Source organism: Microplitis mediator, chromosome 9, assembly GCF_029852145.1.
Source record: "Microplitis mediator isolate UGA2020A chromosome 9, iyMicMedi2.1, whole genome shotgun sequence".
NCBI lineage: Eukaryota > Metazoa > Arthropoda > Insecta > Hymenoptera > Braconidae > Microplitis > Microplitis mediator.
The window spans coordinates 3,725,111-3,746,390 of NC_079977.1; the positions used below are offsets into that span (position 1 = coordinate 3,725,111).

The window sequence follows — 21,280 nt, forward strand, 5'->3', positions numbered from 1 at the left end:
TCAAATTTTTTTAATACGATCTGCACAGATCAGTATTTTATCATACGATTTTTTTTTTTTTATAGCAGCTTTTAATATATTTTTTAAATTAATAGTATGGTCGAGATCTTCAACTGCAGTAGTCGGTACATATTCTACAGCAAATAACAAAACATTGGTCTTTACCTTTAAATAATAAGTAACAGTCGCATTAAATTATTTATTCATATTCATATTAAATTTATGTCTTTATATAAAACCTTTGATTACGTTGATTCCGAAAAACTCAGATAATTTTTAGACTCGAAATTTCGGTACTCAGATTTTAAACTCAAAACATCTAATAAACTATTCAGTTTTTGAAAAAAGTACAAGATACCTTTTTTGTAGAGAATTTGAAGCCCTACAAAAAAGATATCTTGCACTTTTTCAGATAGTTCAATATTTACTAAGATATTTACAAAAAACCAATCAGTCTTTGGTTATTAATAACTTTTCGATTTTTCAGAAAAAATCTAAACTTGATATTAAAATAAATAGGGGTGAAGGGGGCAATGTGGGCCTCTGGGGGTAAAGCGGGCCCCTTAAAATTTCCTATACGCCAATAAATTCGGACGGATAATAAGCCCTGGTGAAAATTTTTCGGACTTCTGTCTGAAAAACTCAGTTCTAAAGTTCTAAAGACTTTTTCGGCCAAAAGTCCGAAAAATTTTCACCAGGGAGCTTATCGAAATTTCTTATATAATGAGGGCTAAAATAGACCACCAAAACTGTTCATTAAATATAATTTATTAAGAAAGTTAAAGATAATAAAATTACGTTTGAAAGTTATGTCGCAGCAGACTATTAAAAAATGATTTTTATATTATTAAAATACAATTGTTTTATAGTTATTTGCAAATATCACACGTGTACCCTGACTAAACAACTGAATTCGATCGAATTAAACAGAATTAAATTTTTAATTCTATTTAATTCAAATAAATTCTGTTAACTCGGTACCTAACTTGAAAATGAATTCTGTCCAATTCGGCAGGAAAACCAGAATTTGTCCAAATTAAAACGAATTTAAATAATTCTATTCGGTTTAATTCGAAAATAATTCTTCAATTTCTGGTTCTGAATCCGAATTGAACTAAATTAAAACGAATTTGAAATTTTTAAATCGGTTTTATTCTCTTTAATTCAAATTCAAATTTTCAATTCAGTTGAATTCTGTTTTGCAGAATTCGACAGAATATAATAGAATTAAAATTTTTAATTCGGTCGAATTCAGTTGTTTAATCAGGGTAAAGAATAAAAAATATCAAATCCGAAATTTTTTGGAGGGCCCACTTTGCCCCTAATTATCGATTTTTCAATTTTAATGGACGCAGCATAATTCAGTGAAAATTATAATTATTTTCTTTAAGGGACTCACTCTGCCCCCCTCTCCCTTATATTTTTAGAAAAATCAAACTTTTTCATTGATCTTATTCCAAAATGAATTTATGTATTTCTCATAAATTGCTGAAAGATTTAGTTTGAAATATTTGTATATTAAAATTCACTTTTTCAAATTTTAGTCACCTATATACTAATTTATCTTAAAAAATTTATAACAAAAGGGAGAGCCTGACCCTCACGTGCCCAATTTTGTCTCGTGAGTTACTTCGACTCTTCTCATACCCAGTAGAAAATTTTCAGTAACTGTCTAATACTTAATTATTTTCGAAAATACCGAGGGTGAAATATTTTCTAAAAAATGAATCTATTTTCTAATTTTGGTACGTAATGTAATTTATTGTTAAAAATCAATAGTAAATTTCGTACCAGCTAGAACATTTAGTGGCATGTCGGGAGAAGAATAATATTTATATTCTCTAGCAATATGATTATTATGAATCCCTAATTTAATAAGGTTATGGAGAGAAAAGATTTGATTAGCAGTTGGGGATTTATCATAAAATGTTCCAATTAACGCGATTCCAATGCTTATTTCGTTAAAGCTAATAGTGTGGGCGCCAGCAGTATCCCACCCGCGCCCAATATAAATGCGACCATCACCGCTGATAAGAAAATTGTATCCAATATCGCGGTCCCCGATGTAATTAGAGAAATATTTTGCTTGAAGAGCTCTAACTATTTCACTACAAGTGTCTCTAATGAAGCATGTATCAGTTCCCGTGTGATAAATCATAATAAATGGAGCCGGAATCACGTCTAATTGTTTTATTGGTTCCGTAGTTGGTAATGCATTCCATGCCGTACGATTTACAAACACTAGTTGCTCATATGAATCGTCTGTAGACATTAGAATATAATTATTTTAGATATTAAATGTTCATTAAAAAAATATTATTATTATATAATAATTTCTCACTAATTTTGTCTTCCAGAGAATTCGGAAATTCATCCCCGTGAAAAATCCAGCCGTCGATCGTGATAATAATTATCGTGAAAAAAATATTATTCAGTAGCAATAATTTGAACATTTTGGTTGACATGGAAAATTTTTAGTTACAAAGATTACTATTTATTAACTGAAACATTTTTTTAAAATTCTGCTTCTTAAATACATAAAATTTTTAAGTAATAACTATATATTTATATATATAGGTATTATTAATAAGTATTTGACCAATAAGCTTCGAGTCTTTTAAATTAATTGATGTATTTTTTCCGGTTCAAATTAAAATTTATTTTAAAACTAAGTAACGATAAATCGTAAAAATATAAATAAACGATACATTTTTTAATGGTTCATAAAAAATAATAATAGTTACAGCTCTGTTTTAATGGCCTATATAAGGGAGGGCCGGGCAAAACGGCCCTGATTAGAAAATACGATTAATGACGATTAAAAGAGTTTTGAATCGTCGATTAATGATTAAAGATGATAAAAAACGATTAAATTTTTAATCGTTTTTAATCTTCATGCAGGACCAGAAATTGCAGTAGGGGAGGGTGGGGCAGAGCGGCCCCCCTAAAATTTTGAGCAAAAAAAAAATTTTTTTTTTGCGACTAATTACTATAAATCCGATATGTTTGCGCATTTTTATCCCTACGCATGACATTTGGGGCAAAATGGACAAGCCCAAAATTTCGAAAAAGTGATTTTTTCATATTGTTATCATCAAATTAAAAAAAAATTAGTATAATTCCACATTTCTAGCCCTACGCATAACACCTGGGGCAAAATGGACCAGCCGAAAGTTCCAAAAAAATTTTTTTTTCATATTTTTCGGCCGTTTCTCTATGTAAGAGGCAAATTTGGTCACTAAAAATTTATAAAATAAAATTTTTTTTTTTAGTTGATAAATTTTTGAAATAAAGTAAAACTATAGAATTTATTTTTTTTTTATTAAATAACAATTATTAATTAAGGTAATCGCGAGTGAACGATTTATTACACTTTAAAAAATTTTTTTCGAGTAATATAAAACCAAAAATAGTTGTCAAGAGAAAGAAATAACATTCTTAATGATAAAAACAATTTAAAAAAAAAAAAAACGAAAAAAAAAATTTTTTATCACTTTTTGGAGGGGGGCCGCTCTGCCCCACAAAAAAAAAAATTTTTTTTCAGAATTTTGGCAAAATGTCCATAAATTTGTTCGAAATAGGACAAAAGTAAAGTGATCTTATGGTTGAAAGCCACAAAAAATAATAATTGGCTTAGGCGGGCTGCTCTGCCCCACCCTCTCCTTTATTATTTTACGATTAAAGATGATTACACGGAAAAAAATGATGCTCAAAATTTTAATAGTTTGTATTTTATTTTTGACAAAATTAGTATATTCGATACTAATATCAACCCAGGATCATTACTCTCTTGAATATGAAATAGTGAAATTAGTGACTATTCACTATTTGCTAGTGAAAAGTATATCACTAATTCAAATAGTGGTATACTTTGCACTAGCAATAAGTGACTATTCACTGCCAAATAGTGATTTTCGCTAATTCGTTTTTAGAGAGTATATATTCACAAAAAGGTTATTACTTATATTAAAATTTGATACACATATAAGAGCAAAATTTGTAATTTCGTATATTAAAATTAATATGAAAAAGAATCGATAAATTGGTATCTACAGTTATTACTATTCAAATAAACATAGAAAAATTTAAAAAATGAGGATCCGAAAAATTAGTAAACGTACATATTAATATGTAAAGATCTAGTATACTAATTTTTCATTTTATTATTTACCACTTATTGATTTATGTATATTGTAAATTAATTTATAATGATGAATAAGTGATATTTTAAGTTAATAATTGATCACTGATATCGAGTTTATGAAATAAAAGTTAGTAACTTTTGCAATTTTCAGCTGGAAAAATCAGTATCTAAGATACCAAATCATAATTTGACCCATCATTACTTTTTAATAGATTATGCCATAAATTAATTAACTTTCACTAATAAGTCACGTATTTATATACCTAAAAGTAGTAATTTTTACTTACTTTTTGAAATAATTGATAGTAGTTTTTAGGAATCTACAAAAATTAGTAAACTGCTTTGCATTAAGTACATAATAGTACTAATTATTGATAACAGATTACACTTTTTACTATTATTTATTAAGTTTTAATATTCCGTTTTTTCCGTGTAAAAATAATTAAAAATTTAATCGTCATTAATCGACTTTAACAGTCAAAAATTTCAAAAAATTAAAGGAAACCTTCAATAATTGTCTGTTCAAAAATTTAACAAGAAAATTTTATTCAAAAATATTTTTTAGTAACTCTTTACACAACTTTTTTTGATTTACAATATTGTTTTTGGGATATCTATAAATATAAAATAACTTTGTATATAAAAATACATCATTTAATACTATTATTGTAATACATATACCGCAAACATAATTAACCCTTAAAATACATCTAAAAAAGTTAAGTAAAATTAACATATAATTTGTAATTTCAAAGTCTGTATGTCTAGTGATCGAATTGATCAAATTTACACTCAATTATTTTTTCATCTATAAATTTTATTTATTTATTTATTTATTTACTTCCCAAAAATTACATACATAGTCGTACAAAACTACATATAATCCCCATAGAGACAAAAAGATTGTCTGTACATAATCTATAAATTTTTCTCAAAAATATGCGCTCCAAAATTGTGAACATAATGAAAAAAAAGACCCGGGTGATTTTTACGCATGCGTAAAAATACCTGCACGGAAAAAAATGATTGACAATAATTGTAGTTCAACTTGTAATTATTTATGTTGTGTTCGATAACTAATGTCGTTTCAGTTAGTAAAATTAGGATTTTAATGTTTAAACTGCTATAATTAAGAGTTAACCGTTGAAATATACTGCTTGACTATTTAAAATTACTACTTAAACCTTAAAAAATCGCAAGACACTTGTCAAAAAAATGCATCTGTTATTAATTTCTTACGTTCTACTCCATGATATTTGCTGAGATTCGGTCTAGGCGCGCTGTTGACGAGAATCTCAGTAATATTTATTAATATTTTTTTTCCGTGTGGTTAATAATTTTTACTGCTGAAAAAAAACTGTGACCACTGACTTGACGATAACGTCATGTATTCTAATAATAAAAATACTTTACTTTTTACTCATTCAAATAATTAGTTAATCATATTGTTCAAACAATTATTCTTAGAAATCTCTTTTCTAAAACAACTTATTTCTTTATCTACTTAATGATAATAGATAAGCTCTTAATTACAGCATTTAAATTGTCATTTACTACAGAAATAAACTTTATCATTTATTTGCACTAAAAACATTACATTCACATTTTTCGATCATTTAAAAGAACAAAATTCTTAAAATTTTTCTATATATATTTGGAATGTGACTCAATAAAGTCTACCTTTGCTTAATTACACTTCCAATTATTTCTTTATCAACAGAAAAAAAGCTATCAAATTGTCAGGAATGTCGGGTTATCAAAATTACTCTATAATATATTACATATAAACAGTTTTGGTATAAGTTATTGTCTTACGCATGTCAATTAATACTTATTATATTAAAATATATTTAAAATCTCTTATAATTTAACAATAATTATTTCTGAGGTATATCAAATTCATTACTTTGTACGTAAATGGAACACACATGATATTGTTTTCTTATTCACTAGACTTTTTCGGTTGAGTAAATAAATATATACGTAAAATATAAATATGTCGAGTATATTGTTTACATATATAAAAACTTAATAAAATTCTCTTTTCGTAAACAAAGAAAAATCTTTTCTCCCCCTACGATTTTTTGCGTGACAAATCAAAAAAATCTTCTAGGCGGGAAATTTAAAAATCTCAAAGTGCACCAATAATATCATGTATACATAGATCCTAATCTAAACAATGAAGGGTTATGATTAAATTTAGGTTAGCGAATTATTTTTTTCATACATTGCGCATTGTACTGCGCTGACCTGCGCAATTAAGACACGACTGTTTGTTTGGGTGGGGTGATTTTGTCCTTAATAAAAGGATCTATTGTTTTATGGAATGGGCATGGTTCTGGACAGGGCGTCAACTTTATGAAGATTTTACTGTAGACACACAACACATTTCGGGATTACATAAAAGTTAACAACCGCCACAACCATCGCAACCCATACAAAGCTCAGCACAAAGGCCAAAATCGCAGCTGGCACAACCATCGCAACCGACACAAGCATCGCAACCGGCACAAGCATCGCAACCGCCACAACCATCGCAACCGGCACAACCATCGCAACCGGCACAACAATCGCAACCGGCACAACAATCGCCACTAGCACAACAATCGCAACCAACGCACCCGCAATTTCCATTAGGAACAAAGTGAGGCCCCCATGGGTGACACGGCAAACAACCGACATCTATTGAATCAGAATAAAAAATATATAAATAATTAACACAAAAAATTTCCATGGAAACGAAAAAATTGAATACCTGCTACGGTCGGCTGAACAGTAACAACTTCCGGTTCGTTAGTTTGATTATTTTGTTGTGTTGCTTCAGAGTCATTTTGGCCATGGGTATCAGAATTCAAAAAAGCAATTACTACAACCATTATACAGACCATTAACGCTACAGATGCAAAAACAACTGAGTCGTTTATAGTATTTAAGTTATCAACGTACATTTTTAAAATATTAGTTTTAAGCTATGAACTGAACACACTGATAATTTTGAGACGCGCTTATGTGGACGGAACAGGTGACAATGATGACTAATGTCTAAAATTTCGTAGCAATCTCTATAGAGGGATAGAAACGGAAATAAAATGTCGGAAAGTGTATTTCCTATAGTATCAGCTATCTATGTAATAGATTTTTTTTCTATTACACATTATCTATATCTATGTTTCAAATACTTATAGATAGATAGATAAAAAAATTTATTTGATCTTGGAGTCGAGACTCCCTCAATATTACATACAAGACCATCAATATTACATAATTGAATAAATATTATACATGAGATATAGCACTTTTAATAATATAAGTAAGAATATAAAGTAAGATTAACTAATTAACTAATTAATGATATGATTTAATGATTTACACTTTCCATGTAGTAATTAAACCCTGATTAAAAATATTGATTGAAAAGAATTGAGAAGCGGTCACTCTATGCAAACTGTATATCTACATATACAAACAAAAAAATTGAAATCAATTGAAATTATTGAAAAGAATTCGAATTTTATCACTTTTAATTCTTTTCAATCAATATTTTTAAACAGGGAAAGAATCATTACGGAATTTTTCAAAATTATTTAACACAGTAATAGTAGCTGGTAAGAAATTCCAGGCGCGTATACCGTGAACAAGAAAAGAATTTTCATACATTCTACAATTAAATCTCCCTGATTGAGAAACCTAATTTGAAATAATTCAAACACGATCCGAAACAATTCAAAGTTAGCAAAATTGACTATATATAGATATACACTTTAGCATGGATTGAATCATTGCAAATGAGATTTCTGAATCAGGGCTAGGTAATCGCAAATAATTATCTCTTACATCTATTCTTTGCAACGCAATCGGTAAAAACTCTAAATTACTTCTAAATAATTGCCGATAGTTTAATCGAATTTCTTCATAAAAAAAACAAGCTAGAAAGTAATCTCTCCTTCATTTCAAGTTCAACCACCCTAGCCTAATATAGTAGGGTGTAACATGTTCAAATCTTGATATTCTGAAAATATATCTAACCACGGTGGCCACAGATTTTTGAGATTGAAATTCCCTGACTTTTCCAGGTATTCCAGTCAAATAATTCAAAAATTCCCTGACTATATGTAGTAATATTAAATCATTGGAAACATTTATTTAATTTAAAATAAAATGCTGTAAGTCAGTTTAATCAATAATTAATCATTGTCGTTAAATGAAGCTTTTTTTTATTATTTGTCAATGTTCATTTTTTTTTTTTTATTTATTAAATAAATAATTTTTTATTTTTGATTTGAAATCCATGTTTTTATATAACTTACTCTGTAATAAAATATAAATAGATTTTTCATTTTCACTAGAATAAATTTCATAAATAAGAATATTTCATAGAATATTAATAAAGTATTAATGAAGTACGCGAATAATAAATATAGTGAAACTTATTAGTTTATTACTTATGTATACATTTAATGTTTTTAGTTTTTTAACTTGTCAATATGGATGTTAATAGCTTGAAGATCCTGGCGATTGGTTTCTACTAAGACTTTTTTTTTCTAACAGCCTTGATAATTCTAACTGCTTCATTTTTTCGCTATTGGAATCAATTTCTACTAATTTTTTTCCACATGGTTTTACAACCGCATTCGCGCCGCGTCACTTCTTGAACAGTTTTGACAGAAAACTAAATTTGGAGGATTTTTTCAGTCAAAAGAAAGAAAGTGAAAATTTTTCCAGCTTTGTGACGAAATTCCCTGACATTTCCCTGACTTTTCCAGTATATTTATAATTCCCTGACATTTCCAGATTTTCCAGAAATGTGGCCACCATGCTAACACAACAATTTACTTTCCGCTGTAATCTGAGTTGTAGTTCATTTGAAATATTAGTATATTAGATAATAATTTTATTTGACCGTGGGATCAAAATCTCTTGTGGGAATTCAAGTAACAAAATTTTCACATTAATTAACATATGACATATACAAATAAATAAAATTAAAGTATCTGTTATAGTTTTTGAAGTATTTTATAATTCCCGGGTAATAAAATTTTTTTACAATACAATATTTATTTAATTAATTATAAGAACAATATTGACTAGATAATTCTAAACAGTCAACTATTTTGATTTAGTTTCACTGTCTTTTTCATTGTTCGTTGAATTTGTCTCTGGTTGTTCATCCATCTCCAAAATATCATCAGAAAAACCTTTGTCGCGATAGTAGTCAGGATGTTTGGCCATACATGAGAATAATGTTTTAATGGCTACAAGACAATCCGCATCATTTTGTCCTTCTGCAGACGTAAACATACAAGAAAACGAATTTTTGAACTCTGAACCGCAGGGTCCTGATGCCATTCCATCCAAGCAAGGACAGTCCCAATTTATTTCTCCATCAGGAAGCAGTAATCCAGGAGTTGATTCAGATTCTGCTGAGTTATTTTCCTTCGGAGATGAATTGTCTTCTTTGGCTGCTGAAATTTTTGTGTATTTTTCTTCTTTTTTTTCAGTTGACATAATTGGGTTCTATGATAGCAATACTAATTCTTTTTTAAATACTAATTTTAATATAATAAAATTAGTTCTTTTGCACTGAATATTTTTCTTCAAATCTAAAACAATTAACAGAAAAAATACAGAGCTTAGTTGTTCGTTACTTTTAAAATAATTAAAAAATCTAATTTCATTAATATATTTTTGTAAGATACTCAAAATTTACGTCAGTTAGCGCCTATAGCCGGCAACTCAAAATATTGTGTATAACACAGCAGGAAAAAAGATAATCATTCAAATTGCAACGTTAGCAGTGCGTAAAATATAATTTCTAGCTGCATGTATTATAGCTTGCGTGCAAAAAATATCGCAGTAACAATTAGTCATGTGAAAAAATTTTTCATCAAATTTCAAGCGCCTTCATTACCTGCGACCAGTAACTCGCCGACTATAGGCACTTTCTCCCTGATAGCGAGTATCGATATATCTTGTCCAAAAAATATCGATAGAAAACATCGATAGTTTAGAAAAAAAACATCGATAGTTGAAATATCAACAGATATCGCCCATGCCTAATTTAAAAAAAATATCGATACCGTAACATCGATAGTTTTAGTTTTTTATTATCGAGTATCGATATATCGTTTCCAAAAAATATCGTTAGAAAACATCGATAGTTAAAAAATATCGATAGATATCGCCTATCCCTAATACAGTATAGTTTAGGCATCGAGAAGTAGCCACTTCTCAACCGCTACCCCACGAACTAAAAGAGAACTTTCAAATCATGAATATATAAAGCAATAAACGTTTCGCGCGCAAGTCACTTTTGACATTAAATTTTAATTTTTAATGTTATGTAAATTGTTTATATTTTTATGTCATGTTCAGATATTGGTATCCGAGAAAATAGTTTGACAAAATTTTTTTTTTTTTTTTTTTCATCAGAGGGTCAACTTTTGACGAATATTTGAACTATCTTTTAGTTCTCAGATTTGTTGTATGAAAATGATTTAAAAAAATTTTAAACTTTGTATTGAGTGATTTCTTAAGTCCCAAAATACTAGGATATAAACTTTGATATTTACTAGTATGTTATTTTATAATACTTACCAAATTATTTTAATTTATCGTTTCTATACGAGTTTATTATTAAAAAAATATATATTATCATAAAAAAAAACTAATTACACCATAAAACTCAATAGCTAACCGCACACATGTCCACATAACACACGTGTTTACAACAATGAATGTTCAAGTGAAAACAGTCTAGGATGTGATGCAATGTAATGATTTTTCACTTATCATATGTAGATATTTATCACATATATTTAATACTTCATAGTCGGTCCCTGTAAGTGAAAGTCGTTCAAATATCGTGAGACAGATGGCGTCTCTCCGTATTTCTCTTGCGGGCGACCACGTCCATTCTGCGCGTCTTTTGTGCGCACGCAGTATAGAGTATAACAAAAGAAATGTAGCTGTAGCTGCTTCATTGTATTAATTGATAAAAAATTGTCTCTTTGAATACTTTTATAGAAGTAAACAATGAATAAATCAGATAAACACATCGATAACTAAGAAATTATTCTCAAGTTTATGTTCTCACTTACTACGCATTCACTGTTTGTATTTGCGACCCTTAGGGAAAAGTCAGGGCCGATGAAATTATTAAATATTTGAATAAAATTATTTTTCCAGTATCCGAAATTGGCCTCACAGTGGCCTACTACTCATGAATTCCGTTCATATATTTTACAAATATTGTTCTACAGTCAAGTTTGAGGGTGTAGTCTAGTTGGTCATTTTTGAAAAATCTTTTTTGTTTTTTTACATTTTTTTAATGTATATGTATCCAAGCATATTGTGCCAAATTTTTATGGAGATCCGAGCAGTTTAAGTGTATTTTTCTGAATCTAAAGGTCGACAAACACAATTTTACGCGTATCGAATATGTGAACTGCCACAGCTTGGACACATCAAGAGAGTGCAGAACGGAAAAAGGCCAAATTAGAAGCAAACGAAAGTTTTGAACAAGAAAAAGGCACTTCGTATAGTGCAGGCATCGCAGATTAAATTTTGGTAAGATTTTTTTTTTATTTAAAAAAACTTTAAACGCGTTTATTTCGAAACTACGATTTCGCCGACGCCAATCACGATTTCTCTGGAACCCGAGGGCTGATCCTTTTGAAATTTTAACCACATATTCTACACATAAGTACTTACAGGATAGACTAAAATCATAGAAAAATTTTGATTTTAACTAATTTTTTTTTACAAATAACAGCGAAAAAAAACACTTTTTTTCATTTTGTTAAATTTTCGTTAGATAAAATTAGTAAGAATGGTCCAAAATTAATATCGTTAGTCTATCTCGTAGCCACTGTCATACCGAATTTGAAACACTTCGATTTTTTTGTTTCAGATAAGCCGTTGCTGAAATATCGAGATTGAGCTGACCTGCTTTTAAATTATGGCGCTCTGTTAGAGTACACCTTTTGTATGAACATACTTATAAAAATGAATTAAAATAATTTTTTTTTTTATAATTCAAGACTTCATTTATCATCCCTAACAGTGTTTGTATACTTATCTTTCATAGCAAGCTCGCAAGAAATTCCCAAAAATAGACTATTTTTTTAGCCTACGAACTAGACCACGCCCTTAACAATGAAAAAAATTAATTAAAGCTGTTCGATTATTTTATTTTAAAATTCCATTATCAAAAAATAAATGTTATATAAATAGCAGTAAATTATTCTATAAAAATAAATAAAAATTTTTATTATTTTTATAATTTAAAATTAATTGTCATTATTAATAATACTGAAGTTAGCCGACGTCTAATAATTTTTGAATTTTAAAAAACGATAAATTATAAAAAAAAATATTCAAAAAAATTGCACTTGTAGTTTTTTTAATTTTCTACATGTGCATTTTTTTTTTTTTTTTTTTTTTTTTTTTTTTTTTTTAATTGATTCGTTAAAAAAAAAAATACGAAAATGTTTACTAGTCTGCTAACTTCAAGATCATCATTAGTACTGTACTTGACACGGAAGAACCCGACGTAATTATAAAAAATTAATTATCTTATGGTTAAATATAATAATTATAATTTTTTTTTTTTTAAATTTATCTAATCGAAACAACCCGCGCATCCATCATCACAGTCACAACCATCGCAGCAATCGCAGTCACAATCTCCGTCATGAATCTCATGATGATTATGATGATAATCATGTCCATGATTGCAATCAATGCAGCATAAAAAAATATTTGGCGAGGGATCTAAAATAATAGAAATAATAAATTAATAAATAGTAATTAAATTTTTGTTAATTAATAAAAAAAAAAAATTACCAGGCGGCGGATTACTAGACTGATTCAAAACCACTCGTTCTCTTCTTTCTTGACGGCGATCAGGATTTTCTTCTAAATTTTCCCCAGAAGCAATCACTTCATTATCAGGCAGTTCATTAGGATTTGCACTGTAACTGACTGCGGTTATTACAAAAATAATAATTGCTATTACTGCTACTGCTATTACAATTGTTATTGAAACGTCCATCATTTTTTGTAGTAATAATAATTATTTTACTTATCGGTCAAATTTATTTTTAAGACGGACATCAGTGAAAAAAAATTTGATTGGCTCGGATATTTTTACGTGTCTCAATGTATAGCTGATGATGATGATGATTATTTTTAATACTTGGCATTGGAGATAAAATAGAAGATTTTAGTAGGAAAGTTTATTTCCTACACTATCAACTGTCTGAATTCATTGAATTATCTAGTAATTGATTGATACCGAGGCGGCAATTAAAATTTTTTTAAATTATTAGAAAATCTGCTGGGAAATGGCGCCAATTTAAAATTTTAAATACTAGTCTATTAAAAATTTAAAATTATTTGAAAATTTACTGATAAATGGCGCAAATTTTTAATCATAAAAACTACTCTATTAAAAATTTTATATTATTTAAAAATTTACTGATAAATGGCGCGAATTTTTGACCTTAAAAACTACTCAATTCAAATTTTTAATTTTTTAAAAATGTATAAAAAAATGCTGATAAATGGCGCGAATTTTAAATTTTCAAATTTAATGACACCTCAAGACATTGAGGTACAAATTTTTTTTTCCACTTGACGTAAATACTACTCCATAAATTGAGTCACGCGATTAGAAAATTCTTCATTGCAGATTTTTAATTTTCGTATAAAAAAAAAGCGCGGAATTCAAATAGCGGATTTAATGTCTCCAGATTACGAGTTCCCTGAACCATACGTTCAAAATTAATTAACTTCTAAAAATGTAGATCGATTACTGGAACAATAATCAGCATAATCGGAATTTGAATTTGAAGTTGAAAAATAAAAATTTTAATAATAAGTAAATCATTCGCTACTATAAATTAAGCGCAGTAATTTCCGCATTTGTGTTATACACGAAAAAAAGAAATAATTAAGAAGATTTATAAATTTCAATTACTCTATTTATTTGATCAATCATCAAAAAGAAAAAAATTAAATTTTACATAATAAAAAAAATAATAAACTTATCAATCAATTAATTACTCAGTAAATGTTATAATTGACAACTGTACAGTTCGATATGATAATACATTTCTCATACATTTATTTTTCATTCGAATACTAATCGCTGAGTTTATCAATAAAACGACATCTTCATACAACATCAATTATTTAATTAATCTCTTCTACATCATTAATAATAATAATAATAATGATAATAATAATATATTTTTATATATAATGTGTACACTAAAATTTTAAAAAATAAAAAAAAATCTTATCTACATTAAGCATTCAGTAAATAATTAATTTTCTTCATATTTTCATATATATTTATATATATGTATACAAGTACTTAATTTAAATGTTCTAACACTTTATATATATTTTATAATATTTCCTTATTTATTTACTTAATTAATTCTCTCTGCATTTTTAATAACAAATCAAAATAATATAAAAAAAATTATTATTCAATTCATGATAATTAACATTTGATATGCACGTGCGTTAATTGCACTAATTTTATAACCTGAATAATTCAATAATAACAACATAGATATTATTTTAGTGTATCACGTTGCTAAAATATAAGGGCGTTTTTATTATTTTTTAATTTTTTAAACTTCATATCATAATTTTTATAAAAAAAAAAAATTATTATGCTCTTATATATACATGTATGTGTATAGATATTAAGGTGGCAATCGTATGAAGTATTTTTGAATTTTGATGTTCTAAAGTTGGAATAAATTAAAAACTTTTTAAAATTTGTCTGAACTTGGCGCTCATATTTAAAATTTTAATTTTTAAAAAATCATAAAGTTTGTATATATATAAAAGTTATTATGAAGTGTCAAAATTTTTAAAACTATACTGTAAATAATAACAAACTAATAAAGATAAATTTTTCAAAATAATGAAGGCGAACTATTTTTATTAGGGGTGTGCGAATATTCGAATTTACGAATTATTCGTCTCGAATCGAATCGAATTATTCGATTCGAATTTCGAATAGTTCGAATAGTTCGAATTTTTCGAATAATCTGAATTCAAACCAAATAATAAACTAATTATTAAATTGAAGAATAATTCGTATTCGTCGTAATTATCGAAATTTTTGACTTCTCGTTAAAAAATTTAGAAATTTTAAAAAATTCGGGAAGTTATTGGTCCGATTTTTGAAAATCGAATTTTTAAGAGATCTTGCAGACTGTCTGACATGGAAAATTAAAAAAAATTTTGCCGTGTACATGTCTTTTTTAATTTATGTAGAATTTTTGAATCAAAATACGAAATTTGCCTTTTCATTTCAAATATGACCGGATGACACTTTTTTGACACTAAAATTTTTATTATTTTAGTAATGAATTCTATGAAAAGAATATTCAAATTGTCAAATACATCCGAACAAGACAACTTTTCTATCGAAATCGATTAATTTAAGAGCACAAGACAATTATTTGAATTATTCGAATAATTCGAATCGAATGTTACTATTCGATTCGATTCGAATGATATTCGCACACCCCTAATTTTTATTAAATATCGTTCACTAATAAAACCTGTAAAATTAAATTAATAATTTTTTGGAGTTATATATTTCAAAAATATTTGATTCCGAAACTAAAGTTAAAGAATAATTTTTTAATTTTGTTAATGGAAGATCGATTTTTTTTTTTTTTAAGTCAAGTAAAATAAAAATATTATTTCCCGATGGAAATCAATTAAGGCCATTTTCAAATAGTGCCGCCACTTTTTTAAAATATTCAATAACTGTATTAAAATTTTGATAATTAATTAAAAAAAAGTTTAAGCATTAATTGAAAAAAGGGCAACGCAGTTACAATTTCGCCGAGACATAGATTTAAAAAAAAATAATTTACAGTTAACATCAATTAAGAGTTAAACAAAATTTGGAAAATAAATTTCAGTAAAGTCTTCATCTCAATATTATAATTTGGAATGTCAAATTTTTTAAGCTAAAATTTATTTAATGAATTTCTTTTAACTCCTTATTGATTTAAACTGTGAGTAATTTTTTAAAAAATCTATATTTCGGCGAAATTGTAACTGCGTTGTCCTTTTTTCAATTAATCCTTCAGCACCGAACTGAGCCGAACCGTATTAATTTTTACGCCTTACTTTACTCGCGTGATGAGAAAAAGTCTCATGGCTTTTAATAATATTCTTTATGTTTGAAATAATTTTTAAATTTCAAAATCATAAAAAGCGCGAAATTTTATTAAGATAAAAAAAATTTCACTGGGTCATTCCATTTGAAATTACTTGAATAAAATATTAATTAGAATAAAATATTTGAAGTCAAGTGTGAGAAAAAAACTCATAGCGCGGGTGCTGAAGGGTTAACGCTTCAATTTTTTTAAAATTAATTAAGTAAATTTTAATATTGTTATGACAGTTCAAGGTCATTGAATATTTTAAAAAAGGGGGGCTCTGTCAGAGAATGCCCTTAAATCTGAAGAAAGATTCAAATCGGATTCAGTTAAAACCTAACCTAGAAAAATTAAAATCATTTTCCAATTGATTATCAATCACAGTCTGCGAGGGCGCTTTGATCGTATTCCGATTAAAACCAATAAGAAAACTCCGATCGGATTCTATCAGAACACAGTTTTAAAAAAATGATAAAAAATCATTTTCTGATAAAATCTTATCAGAGTTTGCGAAGCCGCTTCGCGCTCACGCATTCCGATTAAAACCGATTGATTTTCAACCGGAATTTCTAGCGGGGATTTGCAAATTTTTTTTTACTTATTTAAAAAAATTCAAATTAAAAACATCCCAATTCATAAATAAAAAATTACCACCATAATAAACATACTATATATATTTTTAGTGTACATGTCTTTTTTTTTTAATTATCATTTAATTAATTTAATACATTGTACATCTAATTGATAAATGCACTTGGTTAAATCGATAAAATACACAATGTTGTGTATAAATATATAAACATATACTCCATGATATGTATGGTATAAAATAATAGATAAAAAAACTATGAAAAATAAAATAAATAAAATCTTTTTTATTTTTATACTTTTTTTTTAATGTAAAAAATTGCACTTTTTAAAATCTCATGTAATGTCGGAATTTAAAATATATATCAATTATTGTTATGTAATTTGTATATTTAATAATAATAACAATATAAATATACGTTTTCATAATTTCAATCAATAACGGGGTGGAAAAGCATAATAATTATATATGTATATATTTATATATAGTATATTTCGCTAAAGGCGTTTTACTCCTTACTGTAAGTAATACTTTTATGTATTTTTTAATAAATTTAAAATACAATATCAATTATTTATTTAAATAATTAAATAACAATACACAGTAAAAAAAATTTTGTAAAAATTAACACAATACTGTGTGTTAGAACAACAATTTACACAAATTTTTACATCCCCGGGTAAAAAAAATTATATAAGATCATATATGATTTGTATATAATTCATATGATTATATATAAAAATTCATTATATATAATTATATATGACTACATATAATCATATAGAATTATATGGAACTTATTTAACACTTTTCGATATTTGTATGCAATTAAATATAATTATATATAGTTTATATATGATTACATATAAAAATAAGTTATATATAATCATATATATTACATATAATTATATATGATTGCATATAATTATACAAGAGTTTATTTAATACTTTTCGATATTTGTATGTAATTACATATAATTATATATAATTCCATATAATTATATGAAAGTTTATTTAACACTTTTGGATATCTGTATGCAACTAGATATAATTATATATAGTTTATATATGATCACACTAAAAATTAGTTATGTATAATTATATATTACATATAATTATATATGATTGCATATAATTATATAAGAGTTTATTTAATACTTTTCAATATTTGTCTGTAATTACATATAATTATATGTAGTTTATATATGAATGCATATAAAAATCAGTTATATATAATTATATCAAAGTTTATTTAACACTTTTGGATATTTGTATACAATTACATATAATTATATGCAATTACATTTTATTATATCAAATTATATATAAATTGCATATAATTATATATAAATTTTTTTACCCGGTCTGTGTTAACATTATTAATTTGTGTAAAAAAAAAATAATACCAAAAAATATTAACATTCTCTGTCACCGGTTCTAAAACTTTAAAACATCATAATGTTATCTGCAACACTCGTAAAGTGTTAATTTAACACTTTTATTTGTGTTATTCTGATGCTTATAAAAATGTATGTATGACTACGGAAAATTCAAGACATTCTCCGTGTTAATTCAATGAGTTAACACGCGCTCTATGTTAAAGTTACATTTTAAAAGTGTTAACACTTGTTTGAAAAATACCACAGATGTTACTTTTGTTTCAATTAAAATTTTTTTAATTTTAACTGATCAACTAACACAAAAATATTATGTTAAATTAACACTCAAAAGTGTTAAATATCCAACACAAAATTTTTAACACAGACTTTTTTCTTTACACTAATACGAAAAATTTTTTACTGTGTAAATCACTTGTGCAATTTTATAAATTATTTGAGCTTAAAAATTTTTAATTATGGCCGATTATTAATTATTATTAATATATCATAATATAAAAGCTTTTTTTAAAATTATAGTACATAATTAACTAAGTAATACTAATTGCAGAGGTAAAATAATTAGCTACTATTTTTTTTTAAATATAAGAAGCGTAAAAAATGATTATAATAATAATTATTATTATTATTTAAGTACCGTTAACGTAGGCCGTATTTTTAAAATTATTTTACGAATAATTAAATTTTTAAGTTTTTTTTTTTTTTTCACTTGTCTCTCATTTGTTCACTTTTACACAATATTTACATATTTTATTATTAAATAAACATTGAAAAAGAACAATGCGATTTTTACCTGACTTATTATCGCGTCTTGGTGAGTCTTGTTTATTATTTTGATAAGGAAACGCCTGGAAAAATAAAAATAATAATAATAAATATATAAATAAAATGTATAATTAGATGAATAATTTATTTAATTACGAATTGAAATAAATATTCTGTGAGTTTTTTTTATTCAGTAATTAAAAGTACACAGGGCACTTTTATCTTTTGAATGTTAATTAGTGGAAACTTGAAAATATACGCAAACGTTTATGATTATAAAAGTAGATTTATAATGATGACATTTTTTTTTTTTTAAAGAAAAATTGTCATTTTTTTCTGCTTTAATAAATTAATTATATTTCCATATCTAATTTTATTTGAAAATTTTTTTTTTAAATAATTTTTTTCCCGCGAATTCCATGAAAATATTTTAAAAAATTTTCTAATATATTCTAAAATTTTATAAAAAATTTTTTGTTCAACAAAAAGTCGCTACCGATTTTTTTTTCTCATGTTACTGATAAAAATGACTCTTTAATTTTATTTTAATGCATTCTTACTAAAAATTTGTCATAAATATCAAATAGTCTATGAATTTTATTAATTTACTTAGGAATTTCATGAAAATAATTTTTTCAATAATAGGAAAATACTAAAAAAATTGACAAAATATTTGCTAGCATCTAGTGACACAAAATTATCACAGCGGACGGAGGTACTGCCGGTACTTCTACCAGAGAGAGAATGAACTTTGAGTCACCCCTACTACCGAATATTTTTAAACTGCGCATGCGTAAAGAAAAGTGGGGGGAATATTTAATATATAGAACACCCAAAGCGGGAGTAAAAATCGAAAACATCCGAGGCGGTCTCTTGCGGGGACAATTTAAAATTCACGTCATAAATTTTTAAGTCAATTTTATAAAAAATCATTTTCTTAATCGCCTCTCGCAATTAATTGCCCGCGAAATTATAATCAAAAAATTTTTTTTTTTAAAGTTCTTAAATTGTCACATGTCTGCAACTTTTCAATTACAAAAATTTAATTTTGAAAAAATCATGAATGAATCAAAAAAATAAATGATCCTTAAGTCAGTAGACAATTAACAATTTTCAGATTTTTTTCCTCAATTTAATGACAAAAAAAAAACCAAAAATATGCACATTTAGAAAATCAAAAAAACTATAGGCGCAATTTTGAAAAATATTTATATTTTATAATTGATTGTTGTGACAAAAGATCAAAAAATAATTAGACGTCGGCTAACTTCAGTATCATAAAAAAATCCGGTAGTAAATTTTTTCAGTCAATTGACCTCAATTATCTATCAATTTGTCAACCTCGCACTACATTTATCATCTAAATAATTCTATAAGACCATAAAATATTTACCTCACTAGTCAATTGTCTAATTTTCCCATCATCAGCATCATTAATTTTTCCAAGTTCCTTGTTCTCATAATTATCACACACCCTACACTCCATAACCTCTTTATTTTCACTGAAAGGTCGTGGTGGCGCTTTGCGTTTTACTTTTCTAACCCGACTGCCCGCCATTTTGTCGGCATTGAATTTAACTGTTTTCTTACAACTAAAACTTCGACTCATCGACGATCGGTCTCTTAAACAAGATTCCATTTCTTTAAATTCAAATTCACTCGAACAAACACTCAGTTTTTTATTATCTATTTTTTTAACCACCAGACCGTCTTTTTTTTTACTCATTAATTTTCCCGTGTGTTCTATTTCGACAACTATATTTTTATCATTCGTATATATCTTTATATCTTTTCCTACACACGAATCATTGCTATTATCACTAACTATATAACTACTATTTATTTTTTTATCATGATTATTATAATTATCATTAATAATATTATTTTTAGAATTAAAAATCTGGTCATTAACTCGATAATTATGACTAATTCTACCAGATTTTTTATCTCCAGACGTATATGTATTTTCAATAATATTATTGTCATTATTATTATTAACATTATTAATACATAAACGATTAATTTTATAATCCATCTCATCAGATATTTTAATTGCCGGTTTTTCAGGCTCTATTTTTTTAAATTTCATACATTTAAGACTAGTAGTATCGTTATTGTAATAATCGATCTCCAGATCTTTATCATCAGTCTTTTTACCTTTAATACAGGCACTATTGTTCATAGA

General features: G+C 26.4%; 3 protein-coding genes across 4 annotated transcripts in view; all 3 read right to left on the minus strand.

The window, feature by feature from the left end:
- Positions 1-1,765: 1,765 nt before the first annotated feature.
- On the minus strand, positions 1,766-2,453 carry LOC130674976 (peptidoglycan-recognition protein SB2-like). The gene is made up of 2 exons (XM_057480429.1): positions 2,342-2,453; positions 1,766-2,262 (listed from the first exon to the last, which is right to left on the minus strand). The coding sequence occupies exons 1-2, from the start codon at positions 2,451-2,453 to the stop codon at positions 1,766-1,768; spliced, it is 609 nt and encodes a 202-aa protein (XP_057336412.1).
- A 6,060-nt stretch (positions 2,454-8,513) lies between these two features.
- Positions 8,514-13,360, minus strand: LOC130675051 (uncharacterized). Of its 2 annotated transcripts, XR_008991196.1 has the most exons (3): positions 12,989-13,360; positions 10,739-12,916; positions 8,514-9,744 (listed from the first exon to the last, which is right to left on the minus strand). XR_008991196.1 is itself a non-coding variant. In XM_057480508.1 (2 exons), the coding sequence occupies exons 1-2, from the start codon at positions 13,197-13,199 to the stop codon at positions 12,765-12,767; spliced, it is 363 nt and encodes a 120-aa protein (XP_057336491.1). In that variant the 5' UTR covers positions 13,200-13,335; the 3' UTR covers positions 12,053-12,764. The 2 variants fall into 2 exon arrangements, 1 of the variants encoding a protein (XP_057336491.1); XM_057480508.1 differs by lacking the exon at positions 8,514-9,744 and having other exon boundaries at positions 12,053-12,916; positions 12,989-13,335.
- Positions 13,361-19,119: 5,759 nt separating this feature from the next.
- LOC130675045 (uncharacterized) overlaps positions 19,120-21,280 on the minus strand; it is a 33,900-nt gene continuing 31,739 nt past the window's right edge. The window contains exon 8 of the mRNA XM_057480501.1: positions 19,120-19,178. The gene's annotated coding sequence lies outside the window, so the exon portion shown is untranslated. The remainder of the gene's footprint in view (positions 19,179-21,280) is intronic.